General features: G+C 35.3%; 1 protein-coding gene across 1 annotated transcript in view; it reads left to right on the top strand.

The window, feature by feature from the left end:
• The first annotated feature begins 3,737 nt into the window (after positions 1–3,737).
• The window catches only part of LOC117316505 (gamma-interferon-inducible lysosomal thiol reductase-like), a 37,808-nt gene continuing 26,856 nt past the window's right edge, over positions 3,738–14,689 (top strand). Inside the window, exons 1-3 of the mRNA XM_033871122.1 lie at positions 3,738–3,902; positions 8,047–8,235; positions 11,155–11,232. Of these exons, the coding sequence (XP_033727013.1) occupies positions 3,771–3,902; positions 8,047–8,235; positions 11,155–11,232 (399 nt within the window). The 5' untranslated portion in view covers positions 3,738–3,770. The remainder of the gene's footprint in view (positions 3,903–8,046; positions 8,236–11,154; positions 11,233–14,689) is intronic.

Raw genomic sequence — 14,689 nt, 5'->3', positions numbered from 1 at the left:
ATCATAAGTATTTCATGTGAAACAGGACCTATAGATTGTAACTCGAAAAACGTAATTTATCTTATCACCTGTAGAAAATGTCGTTTGCAATACGTAGGGCAAACATCTTTGTCGTTAAGAGATAGATTTACCAGACACCTGTTTTGATATTAGACACAAAAAAGATAAACCAGTTTCGAGACACTTTAACCAAAACGGACATAGTTTAGAGCACGTAAAAATAACACCGATAGAACAGGTACCAGAATCTAGTCTTCTGAATGAAAGGGAATTGTTTTGGATTGATAAACTTCAGACATTAACCCCACACGACATAAACGAACAATCAGTTCCAAACCAGATCCTACCTTTTGTAATAACCTATAACACAGCAGCCACAATAGTAGGGATAAAGGTAAAGGAACATTACAATCAACTACAGTTAGAATTTCCTGAAATCTATAAAAACAGACTAGTGACAGCGTACCGCATAGTTCGCAGCACACTTAAGACTAACATATAAACTCTTAGGCCAGTGAACAGTGATTAAACCCTAATCCCGAACCCTAACCCCTAACCCTAACCAGAAAAGAATGTGTACCTTGTGTCATTCTGTGGAAGACGTGTTTACACACTGTCAAAATTTCACTTGTTTTAAATAACTTAGTCAGGGACATTTCGCGAGGAATTACACGACCCCGCCCTGCGATAGATGTGGCATATAGCCCGTGCTAACTATATGCGTAATCCATCAAATATTGAGCTCGTGGAGAGTGACATTTTTGGGTCATTCGATTTTCGATAGGAGACCGATGATATTACCTGTGATGAATTTGACAAGTACATTTTTGTTTGAGGTCAGAAAAGTCTGGAAACGAAGGTTATCAATGAGGATGATGAGGTAGAGGATAGTGATGACGTCATGGATGAAGATTAGAGAAGCCAGGAGATGACGAAGGCGCGAAAGACGAGGGAAGGAAAGGAAGGGAAGATATTTAGGAAACGAGGGGACTCGAAAAAATTGGTGATGAGGTGATGACAGGTAATATCATAATCATGAGATTGACAATCGAAAGGTTCCTAGACGATTTAATATATAAACATAAGTTATCACTGGTATAGTGATTTTGCCATTTAATTGTAAATGGTGGCGGGATATTAATAAACTATAAAAGGTGTTTTGCATGTATGGTTATAACTCTCTTGTCAAAGATCATATGATATTCATTGTATCTAGTAGACGTATACAGGCAATACACGATACACATAAACAAGCAGTCATAGCATGGAACGGGTGGATCGGGAGAAGTGTGCCATTAGTACGGGACCAGGCGTAAACAAAACTACCGCGATCACAGAAAGGGCAACATTTAAAATGGAATTAGTCGGGGTCTTTTCGAAACTTTGATAAACGTTAAGGTTAACTGAAAGTGTGGAATCGACAATATAAAAGATAACCCCTAACTAATGTTCTTTTCCGGTAAGTGTCAGCACACTAATGAAAGATATGCCGTTAAAGGTTGGTGCCCAAACTGTGAGGAACCTTGGTTTAGAAACAGGTTAACGCTATAGTAAGTCCCTTTACCATCAAATCAGAAACATTAGATCTAACCGTTGTATTGCTCTTTGGTGTATCTGACGCAATGATTAGCCGCCAACAGAGGTTCCAGTATCCATACTCGAATGATGGATCTGACGCAATGATTAGCCGCCAACAGAGGTTCCGGTTTCCATACTCGAATGGTGTATCTGACGCAATGATTAGCCGCCAACAGAGGTTCCGGTTTCCATACTCGAATGGTGTATCTGACGCAATGATTAGCCGCCAACAGAGGTTCCAGTATCCATACTCGAATGATGGATCTGACGCAATGATTAGCCGCCAACAGAGGTTCCGGTTTCCATACTCGAATGGTGTATCTGACGCAATGATTAGCCGCCAACAGAGGTTCCGGTTTCCATACTCGAATGGTGTATCTGACGCAATGATTAGCCGCCAACAGAGGTTCCGGTTTCCATACTCGAATGGTGTATCTGACGGAATGATTAGCCGCCAACAGAGGTTCCAGTATCCATACTCGAATGGTGTATCTGACGGAATGATTAGCCGCCAAGAGAGGTTCCAGTTTCCATACTCGAATGGTGTATCTGACGCAATGATTAGCCGCCAAGAGAGGTTCCAGTTTCCATACTCGAATGGTGTATCTGACGCAATGATTAGCCGCCAACAGAGGTTCCAGTTTCCATACTCGAATGGTGTATCTGACGGAATGATTAGCCGCCAACAGAGGTTCCGATATCCATACTCGAATGGTGTATCTGACGCAATGATTAGCCGCCAACAGAGGTGTCGATATCCATACTCGAATGATGGATCTGACGCAATGATTAGCCGCCAAAAGAGGTTCCGATATCCATACTCGAATGGTGTATCTGACGGAATGATTAGCCGCCAACAGAGGTTCCGGTTTCCATACTCGAATGGTGTATCTGACGCAATGATTAGCCGCCAACAGAGATTCCAGTATCCATACTCGAATGGTGTATCTGACGCAATGATTAGCCGCCAACAGAGGTTCCAGTTTCCATACTCGAATGGTGTATCTGACGCAATGATTAGCCGCCAACAGAGGTTCCAGTTTCCATACTCGAATGGTGTATCTGACGCAATGATTAGCCGCCAACAGGGGTTCCGATATCCATACTCAAATGGTGTATCTGACGGAATGATTAGCCGCCAACAGAGGTTCCGATATCCATACTCGAATGGTGTATCTGACGCAATGATTAGCCGCCAACAGGGGTTCCGATATCCATACTCGAATGGTGTATCTGACGCAATGATTAGCCGCCAATAGAGGTACCAGTATCCTTACTCGAATGGTGTATCTGACGCAATGATTAGCCGCCAACAGGGGTTCCGATATCCATACTCGAATGAGAGAACGCATCATACGAGTACTACATTCAGTACATTGGCCACCTGTGCGTTTTCAGGTCACAATACAAGATTTTCATATTCACTTACAGTGAAATAAATGGAACAGCTCCGGAGAATATACAGGATATTGTAGCCGATGCTTTGGAAAGGTGGCGGATATTTTGTAACAGCTTGCCATCGGTTACAAGGTAATAATAATAATTAAAAATAAAAAAAACCCAACAACAACAAAAAACTGGCCAAATTCAAGAAGAAAGTTAAAACTCACTTGCTTACGTCTTGCAGACGTCCTGTACACATTATCATCTAACTGCTCAAGTCAATATAGGTTTTTTTTTATGTTCTGTACATTGTATAACTCTTTAAATAAGATACCTTAATATTTTATGTAATGTGAAGCGCATTGGAGTAATTTTTTTTGAGTAAATCACAGTTTCAAGGTCAAATGGAGCTGGAACAAATCACGCCATGAAAAAAAATTTTTTAGTCGTTGTTGAGAGAACAAATAATATCAATAGTGGTACTGGGTTCGATGTACATGTACACGAATCACGATGACCGGAAACCCTTCCGGAACATGGTCTATTCACATCCTAAAATCGCCGAGTATTAGAGTCATAGGAGTTGGAGTTTTTTTTATTATTATTTTATTTTAATTGGTTATTTTTTCAAATATTTATTTGAATTTATACAGAAAATATGGAATTTATCTATCGAGCCGTAGCTGAGAGAGAGAAAAATGTTCTTGTAAGGCATCCGGTTCGGGTCAAGGTGCAGCGTATAATAATTCACGGTGACTTATATCACATGACGGGTGATAGAAGTCATGTGATGTAAATAAGAGAACAAGATGGTGGGATATGGGTGGTTTGTAAGTCTTGCCTTCCTGATTACGGTATCTACTAGTACTATCGACGGGAGGGAGTGCAATTTCCCGCCAAGTCTGTGGTGTTCATCTGATGAAATAGCTGCCGCATGTCAGGTACAAACATTTTAGATAAATCAGACCAGGTCTTAATATATATTATGAGTTGTATAAAGCTGATTAGTAACGTTATAACTTATAGAGTAACGTTATAACATGACTTATGGTTCATGACCATACTTCTGTCATGAAATCACGGTTCACATTTATTTTACCTGAAAACACAGGGCTTCTTACGAAGCGACTACGGTAATTACACCTGGTCGTATATGCCTCGGGCTACTGAGACAACGCTCTCGGTGAATCCTATTGAAACACCGTCATGCTTGACCGCAGAAACCATACTGGCTTCGAAACATGTTTTGCTGGTGAAGTACTACTGCATTGGGTATTTAACGAAATTGAAAGTGGTCTGTTGTTACATTGGGTAGGTGAGTTTGCAACATTGAAAGTTAAAATCTAAAAATGTATTTTTATAATTCAAGTATATAGGAGTACCTTTGTAAATTGTCAAATGGTTTTATCCATAGAAAAGTATAATTTCGTACCTGTTATACCCCTGTTTTGAGATAGATTTTTTAAAAGTTTCTACTTATTCTTGCTGTAAATGAACCAACCAGTTTGGTTTTTTAGAAAGACTTGGTAAGCCTTTGAATAGACGAGTGTTCCATTTCCAAAAGTAACACGGGTAAAACCATAGCTAATCTCACAAACACCCTGGTGTACCTTGTAATTTTAAAAACTATTTCAATAGCAAGTAATATTTACTGGAGGTCTGGTCATGAACCTTTAACGGTTAGTTTTTTATCAGATATTTACATTCAATTCTTGTAATTTGTCGAACCTCAAAACCGTCATATATTATAGGACTAGAGAAATCGAATCCATTGTTCGACTGTTCAATATCTGATAATGTCATGAATTTTCTACAGTGTTGATAACATTTCAATATATATATATATATATACATATATATCATCGGCTTAAAACATATGGTAAGCACCTTCTAATTTGACTTTTTTCACAAAAAAATTCAAAAACCACTTACAACACACAACTGTGACCAGTTGTGTTCTGCTTCATTCACTAAGAATGTATAAGATGTTTCAGGCAGACTGCGCATCATAAAGCTGAATACAGTAACAGTTTCTGTATCCTCAGGATTCTACACTATTGATTACACTATAGTCCAAATAATTCTGACTATCTATCAAACTGAAGGTTATGATCACAGTCCGTATATTTGGTGGGTTTATAAACTACAATTGCATCCACGGAATATATGTCATAAGGTCAATGTGTGGTCAAACAGATAAATAATTTATTTTCAGATTTTATTATTCATGTTAATGTATATTAATGTGTTAAAGAAAACTGAGTTTGCTTAAAGGCCACCTCACTGCCATGCGATAGTGTACTTATCTATGGTGGCCACTTAGGGCCATCGTAATTATGTGCTTATCTATGGTGGCCACTTAGGGCCATCGTAATTACGTACTTATCTATGGTGGCCACTTAGGGCCATCGTAATTATGAACTTATCTATGGTGCCACTTAGGGCCATCGTAATTATGTACTTATCTATGGTGGCCACTTAGGGCCATCGTAATTATGTACTTATCTATGGTGGCCACTTAGGGCCATCGTAATTATGTGCTTATCTATGGTGGCCACTTAGGGCCATCGTAATTATCTACTTATCTATGGTGGCCACTTATAATTAGGGCCATCGTAATTATGTACTTATCTATGGTGGCCACTTAGGGCCATCGTAATTATGTGCTTATATTTATGATGCCTGTTTAGGGCTATCACAATCATCTACTGATCTTTGGTGGTAGCGTAGGTCCATCACAATCTTTTAATTTTCTATGGTGGCCACTTAGGGTCATCACAATCATGTACTTTTGTATGGTGGCAGCTTAGGGACATCAATATCATGTACTTTTTATATCTATGGTGGCCCCTGATAACTTTTCTCAATGACATGTTATCAGAAAATGTCAAGGTAAAACCCTATAGTTCAGGGGTCAAAAATAGGTCAAAAATAAAAATCTCAAATTGAGTATTTCTTTCATCTCATATGAAAGAACATGATTCACTGCAAGTTTTATGATCATCAGATGAAAAATGACAGAGATATGGCACTTTGAAAAAAAATAAAGCAATTTTTTTTCCTGCCAAAATTAAAAAATCATCCAAAATTGCAGATAAAGGGTTTCTGCTCTTTTATCTATACACATGAAGACTAGATGTTTGGCACATCGGTAGCATGTTTAGGTGGCTACAAATGTTATGCTTATCTTTGGCCTTGACCTTCATTCAAGGTCACAGGGGTCAAATGATGAAAAAATCAAAACATTCAAAATTCTTTCAAAATATTTATTTAGGTCACATTTAAAAAAAACCTGCTCTTATGAAGTAGTGTGCAATGTATCAAGGTCATATAATCAAACATTACGCAAATATGGCACTTTGAAAAAAATAAATTCCCGCAAAATTTATCTCCCATAGCCAAGGCTTCTGATTACGTTACACTCCACGAATCCTTGGCATATTTAGTCACGTTTAAACCGCCGTACCCTGGAATCCCAGGGCATCCAATCAAATTGTGTTTTACAATGGGGTTGGTTTGACAGTAAACAAGAACAGAGCTACGTACCTTGTTGACTATGTCATGGCATTTTACCTACAGAGATGTACAATATTGGGGGAAACATTCGGAGTGCTCGATCAATTGATAGAAGTTATTGATATCTCATGGTAGTCATTCTGAAATCTACATTTAGGTTGCCTGCATACTAGTGGTCATAGATCAAATTGTTGTCAATTTGAAATGTACATCTAGATTGCTTGCATGATGCTGAGATCTAAATTCACCTACTGGAAGGTCAAATGATGCTGAGATCTAAATATACCTACTGGAAGGTCAAATGATGCTGAGATTTAAATATACCTACTGGAAGGTCAAATGTCTTACCGATGCCACATAATTTTTTTTTTAAGCAAGAAAGCTTAACTTTCATCATTTCAGGGTCTCTTTTCACCTTTACACATTTTGTGGGTCAGAGATTTCAATATAAACTAGCTAACATTGACAAGCTAATAACTAGCTAATATCAACTAGCTAACATAAATTAGCTAAGAAAAAATAGCTGTCATAATCTAACTCACATAAACTAGCTATGTAATATTAGCAAGCTAACAAAAATAACCCAAAATAAACTAGCTATCATGGACAAGCTAATAACTAGCTAATATCAACTAGCTAACATAAATAAGCTAATAAAAATTAGCCATCATAATGTAACATAAACTAATTCATATTAGCAAGCAAGCAAAAACAACCCAAAATAAACTAGCTAACATGGACAAGCTAATAACTAGCTAATATCAACTAGCTAACATAAATAAGCTAATAAAAATTAGCCATCATAATGTAACATAAACTAATTCATATTAGCAAGCAAGCAAAAACAACCCAAAATAAACTAGCTAACATTAACTTGCCTACATATTATATAAACTACCCAAAATAAGGTTCATGTAGTTAACATAAACTAGCTAATATACACAAGTTAAGATAAACTAGCTAAACTTAAGTAGGCAACATAAACTACAAAAGTAGCCAAAACACACTTATTTCATAAACCAGCGAACATACACTGGCCAATATAAAGAATTTAACATAGACAAGCAAAGTAGCAAATCATAACCTAGCTAACCTAAACAAGCTAACATAGAATAGCTGACATAAACTAGCTAACATAATTGTCTAGCTAACATTATTTGCACAAACTAGCTAGTATTCTGGTCAACCTGCTACTCCATTGCATGAATTATATGGTACATTTCTTGCTTAATAGTGTACAATGGGTGAGGATTTCTTGGTAACAAATTGTGTGAGTTAGTGAAATCACAGCCAATTTGGTAACAAATAGACCAACAGCTTTCTGTTTAATCCACCTGAAGTAATAGGCTATATTCTGTAGGCCACATCTTCTAGTTCTATTGTACTACATAAGTCCAACATGTCGCATGTATAGGTAACAGCATGGACGGAAAATATGTAACAACTGACAGATTTTACTGTGGTGAGGCAATTCTTGTGTACATGTAACAAGTGGTGATGAAAATCTCAATCAGTGTTAAATGGCACTGTATACTGCTGACATTAATCTTAGTTGTGATTCTGTACCAGGTAGTTCAGCAGTGCAGGCAGTACCGAACATCACTGGAGGACACTGCAGCTCAGCCGGTACAGTTTACTCTTTACTACGAAACACTATGTCCCGACTGCCAGAACTTTTACAGGAAACAACTCTACCCAGCGTACAAAAATGTTGGAGACATAATGAACATAACATTGGTACCATATGGAAATGCACATGTGAGTAGCTGTATATGTAAATGTGTCTTTGTGTATCTGTGTCTTTGTGTATCTGTGTCTTTGTGTAGATGTGTCTTTGTGTACATGTGTCTTTGTGTATCTATATCTTTGTGTATCTGTGTCTTTGTGTATCTGTATCTTTGTGTATCTGTGTCTTTGTGTATCTGTGTCTTTGTGTATCTGTGTCTTTGTGTATCTATATCTTTGTGTATCTGTGTCTTTGTGTATCCATGTCTTTGTGTATCTGTGTCTGTGTGTATCTGTGTCTTGTCTTTGTGTATCTATGTCTTAGTGTATCTGTGTCTTTGTGTATCCATGTCTTTGTGTATCTATGTCTGTTTGTATCTGTGTCTTTGTGTATCTGTGTCATTGTGTATCCATGTCTTTGTGTATCTATGTCTGTTTGTATCTGTGTCTTTGTGTATATGTGTCTTTGTGTATCCATGTCTTTGTGTATCTATGTCTTTGTGTACATGTGTCTTTGTGTATCTGTGTCTTTGTGTATCTGTGTCTTTGTGTACATGTGTCTTTGTGTATCTGTGTCTTTGTGTGTCTGTGTCTTTGCGTATCTGTGTCTTTGTGTATCTATGTCTTTGTGTATCTGTGTCTTTGTGTGTCTGTGTCTTTGTGTATCTGTGTCTTTGTGTAGCTGTGTCTTTGTGTACATGTGTCTTCGTGTACATGTGTCTTTGTGTATCTGTGTCTTCGTGTACATGTTTCTTTGTGAATATGTCTTTGTGTATCCATGTCTTTGTGTATTTGTGTCTTTGTGTACATGTGTCTTTGTGTACATGTGTCTTTGTGTATCTGTGTCTTTGTGTATCCATGTCTTTGTGTATCCATGTCTTTGTGTATCTGTGTCTTTGTGTACATGTGTCTTTGTGGATCTGTGTCTTCGTGTACATGTTTCTTTGTGAATATGTGTCTTTGTGTATCCATGTCTTTGTGTATCTGTGTCTTTGTGTATCTATGTCTTTGTGTATCCGTGTCTTTGTGTATCCGTGTCTTTGTGTATCCATGTCTTTGTGTATCTATGTCTTTGTGTATCTGTGTCTTTGTGTATCTGTGTCTTTGTGTATCTATATCTTTGTGTATCTGTGTCTTTGTGTGTCTGTGTCTTTGTGTATCTGTGTCTTTGTGTATCTGTGTCTTTGTGTACATGTGTCTTTGTTTATCAGTGTCTTTGTGTGTCTGTGTCTTTGTGTATCTGTGTCTTTGTGTAGCTGTGTCTTTGTGTACATGTCTTCGTGTACATGTGTCTTTGTGAATATGTGTCTTTGTGTATCCATGTCTTTGTGTATCCATGTCTTTGTGTATCTGTGTCTTTGTGTACACGTGTCTTCGTTTACATGTGTCTTTGTGTATCTGTGTCTTCGTGTACATGTGTCTTTGTGAATATGTGTCTTTGTGTATCCATGTCTTTGTGTATCCATGTCTTTGTGTATCTGTGTCTTTGTGTACATGTGTCTTTGTGTATCTGTCTCTTTGTGTACATGTGTCTTTGTGTATCTGTGTCTTTGTGTATCTGTGTCTTTGTACATGTGTCTTTGTGTATCTGTGTCTTTGTGTATCCATGTGTTTGTGTATATGTCTTTGTGTACATGTTTCTTTGTGTGCACATGTCTGTGTATCTGTGTCTTTGTGTATCTGTGTCTATGTGTATCTGTGTCTTTGTGTGCATGTGTCTTTGTGTACATGTGTCTTTGTGTACATGTGTCTTTGTGTACATGTGTCTTTGTGTATCCATGTCTTTGTGTATCTGTCTTCATGTATCTGTGTCTTTGTGTGCATGTGTCTTTGTGTACATGTGTCTTTGTGTGCACGTGTCTTTGTGTACATGTATTTGTTTGTATGTGCCTTTGTGTATTTGTGTCTTTTGTCTATTTTCTTTTCGTATTGATGTCCAGGGCGGTTAAGGTTTCTCAAGAAGATGAGATTACAGACTGTGAGTTTCAATCTAGATCCAGGACAGCTTTCTATGGAAGAGGAAATCATATCATGTGTTCATGGTATCATATCATGTGTTCATGGTATCATATCATGTGTTCATGGTATCATATCATGTGTTCATGGTATCCTATCATATCATGTGTTCATGGTATCCTATCATATCATGTGATCATGGTATCATATCATGTGTTCATGGTATCATATCATGTGTTCATAGTATCATATCATGTGTTCATGGTATCATATCATATCATGTGTTCATGGTATCCTATCATGTGTTCATGGTATCCTATCATATCATGTGTTCATGGTATGCTCATATATCATGTGTTCATGGTATCATATCATGTGTTCATGGTATCCTATCATGTGTTCGTGGTATCATATCATGTGTTCATGGTATCATATCATGTGTTCATGGTATCATATCATATCATGTGTTCATGGTATCCTATCATGTGTTCATGGTAGTCTATCATATCATGTGTTCATGGTATCATATCATGTGTTCATGGTATCCTATCATATCATGTGTTCATGGTATCATATCATGTGTTAGTGGTATCATATCATGTGTTCATGGTATCCTAGCATGTGTTCATGGTATCATATCATATCATGTGTTCATGGTATCATATCATGTGTTCATGGTATCCTATCATGTGTTCATGGTATCATATCATGTGTTCATGGTATCATATCATGTGTTCATGGCATCCTATACTGAGGTGTTAAGGTTAGTTTTCTCTGATGTTGTAGTTGATTCCTCACTTATAATTCCTGACAGAATATAATGAACCTCTTATATGTTGTTTGAGTGTCGATACCAGCTACTGCTAAACATTACCTCATAATGATTGTTCCTCATTGACGAGCCAAGTAAATGAACAAAAACATTGACAAAAGGTCTATAAAGATATGGGATTTAAATCTAGTAAAATTTAGTTTATCATCTTATATCCTTCAAAGGAGAAAAAATCTTCAGAGGGCAAGTGGCAGTTCCAGTGTCAACACGGAGAACAGGAGTGTATCGGCAACATCATAGACGTAAGTATCAACAACATCAGACACGTAAATACCAACAACATCATACACGTAAATACCAACAACATCATACACGTAAATATCAACAACATCATACACGTAAATATCAACAACATCAAACACGTAAATATCCACAATATACACGTAAATATCAACAACATCATACACGTAAATATCAACAACATCATACACGTAAATATCCACAACATCATACACGTAAATATCAACAATATTATACACGTAAATATCAACAACATCATACACGTAAATATCAACAATATTATACACGTAAATATCAACAACATCATACACGTAAATATCCACAACATCATACACGTAAATATCAACAACATACACGTAAATATCAACAACATCATACACGTAAATATCAACATCATCATACACGTAAATATCAACAACATTATACAAATATCAACATCATACACGTAAATATCCACAACATCATACACGTAAATATCAACAACATCATACACGTAAATATCAACAACATTATACAAATATCAACATCATACACGTAAATATCCACAATATTATACAAATATCAACAACATACACGTAAATATCAACAACATCATACACGTCAATATCAACAACATCAAACACGTAAATATCAACAACATCATACACGTAAATATCAACAACATCATACACGTCAATATCAACAACATCAAACACGTAAATATCAACAACAACATACACGTAAATATCAACATCATACACGTAAATATCAACAACATACACGTAAATATCAACATCATACACGTAAATATCAACAACATACACGTAAATATCAACAACATACACGTAAATATCAACAACATCATACACGTAAATATCAACAACATCATACACGTAAATATCAACAACATTATACAAATATCAACATCATACACGTAAATATCCACAATATTATACAAATATCAACAACATACACGTAAATATCAACAACATCATACACGTAAATATCCACAATATCATACACGTAAATATCAACATCATACACGTAAATATCCACAATATTATACAAATATCAACAACATACACGTAAATATCAACAACATCATACACGTAAATATCAACAACATCATACACGTAAATATCAACAACATTATACAAATATCAACATCATACACGTAAATATCCACAATATTATACAAATATCAACAACATACACGTAAATATCAACAACATCATACACGTAAATATCCACAATATACACGTAAATATCAACAACATCATACACGTAAATATCAACATCATACACGTAAATATCAACAACATACACGTAAATATCAACAACATCATACACGTAAATATCAACAACATACACGTAAATACCAACATCATACACGTAAATATCAACAACATCATACACGTAAATATCCACAATATCATACACGTAAATACCAACAACATCATACATGTAAATATTAACAAGATCATACACGTAAATATCAACATCATACACGTAAATATCAACAACATCATACACGTAAATATCCACAATATCATACACGTAAATACCAACAACATCATACATGTAAATATTAACAAGATCATACACGTAAATATCCACAACATCAAACACGTAAATATCAACAACATACACGTAAATATCCACAATATCATACACGTAAATATCAATATCATACACGTAAATATCAACAATATCATACACGTAAATATCAACAACATACACGTAAATATCAATATCATACACGTAAATATCCACAATATCATACACGTAAATATCAACAACATCATACACGTAAATATCAACAACATCATACACGTAAATATCAACAATATTATACAAATATCAACAACATACACGTAAATATCAACAACATCATACACGTAAATATCAATATCATACACGTAAATATCAACAATATCATACACGTAAATATCAACAACATACACGTAAATATCAACAACATCATACACGTAAATATCAACAACATCATACACGTAAATATCAACAATATCATACACGTAAATATCAACAACATCATACACGTAAATATCAACAACATCATACACGTAAATATCAACAACATCATACACGTAAATATCAACAACATCATACACGTAAATATCCACAACATCATACACGTAAATATCAACAACATACACGTAAATATCAACAACAACATACACGTAAATATCAACAACATACACGTAAATATCAACAATATCATACACGTAAATATCAACAACATCATACACGTAAATATCAACAACAACATACACGTAAATATCAACAACATCATACACGTCAATATCAACAACATCATACACGTAAATATCAACAACAACATACACGTAAATATCAACAACATCATACACGTAAATATCAACAACATCATACACGTAAATATCAACAACATCATACACGTAAATATCAACATCATCATACACGTAAATATCAACAACATACACGTAAATATCAACAACATCATACACGTAAATATCAACAACATCATACACGTAAATATCAACAATATCATACACGTAAATATCAACAACATCATACACGTAAATATCAACAACATCATACACGTAAATATCAACAACATCATACACGTAAATATCAACAACATCATACACGTAAATATCCACAACATCATACACGTAAATATCAACAACATACACGTAAATATCAACAACAACATACACGTAAATATCAACAACATACACGTAAATATCAACAATATCATACACGTAAATATCAACAACATCATACACGTAAATATCAACAACAACATACACGTAAATATCAACAACATCATACACGTAAATATCAACAACATCATACACGTAAATATCAACAACAACATACACGTAAATATCAACAACATCATACACGTAAATATCAACAACATCATACACGTAAATATCAACAACATCATACACGTAAATATCAACAACATCATACACGTAAATATCAACAACATACACGTAAATATCAACAACATCATACACGTAAATATCAACAACATCATACACGTAAATATCAACAACATCATACACGTAAATATCCACAACATCATACACGTAAATATCAACATCATCATACACGTAAATATCAACAACATACACGTAAATATCAACAACAACATACACGTAAATATCAACAACATCATACACGTAAATATCAACAACATCATACACGTAAATATCCACAACATCATACACGTTAATATCAACATCATACACGTAAATATCCACAACATCATACACGTAAATATCAACAACATCATACACGTAAATATCAACATCATACAGTAATATCAACATCATACACGTAAATATCAACAACATCATACACGTAAATATCAACAACATCATACACGTAATATCCACAACATCATAATGTAAATATCAACAACCATCATACACGTAACTATCAACAACATCATACATGGTTACAATATCA

The sequence above is a fragment of the Pecten maximus genome, chromosome 18 (genome assembly GCF_902652985.1).
Source record: "Pecten maximus chromosome 18, xPecMax1.1, whole genome shotgun sequence".
Lineage (NCBI taxonomy): Eukaryota > Metazoa > Mollusca > Bivalvia > Pectinida > Pectinidae > Pecten > Pecten maximus.
This window is presented reverse-complemented; position numbering and strand designations above follow the sequence as displayed.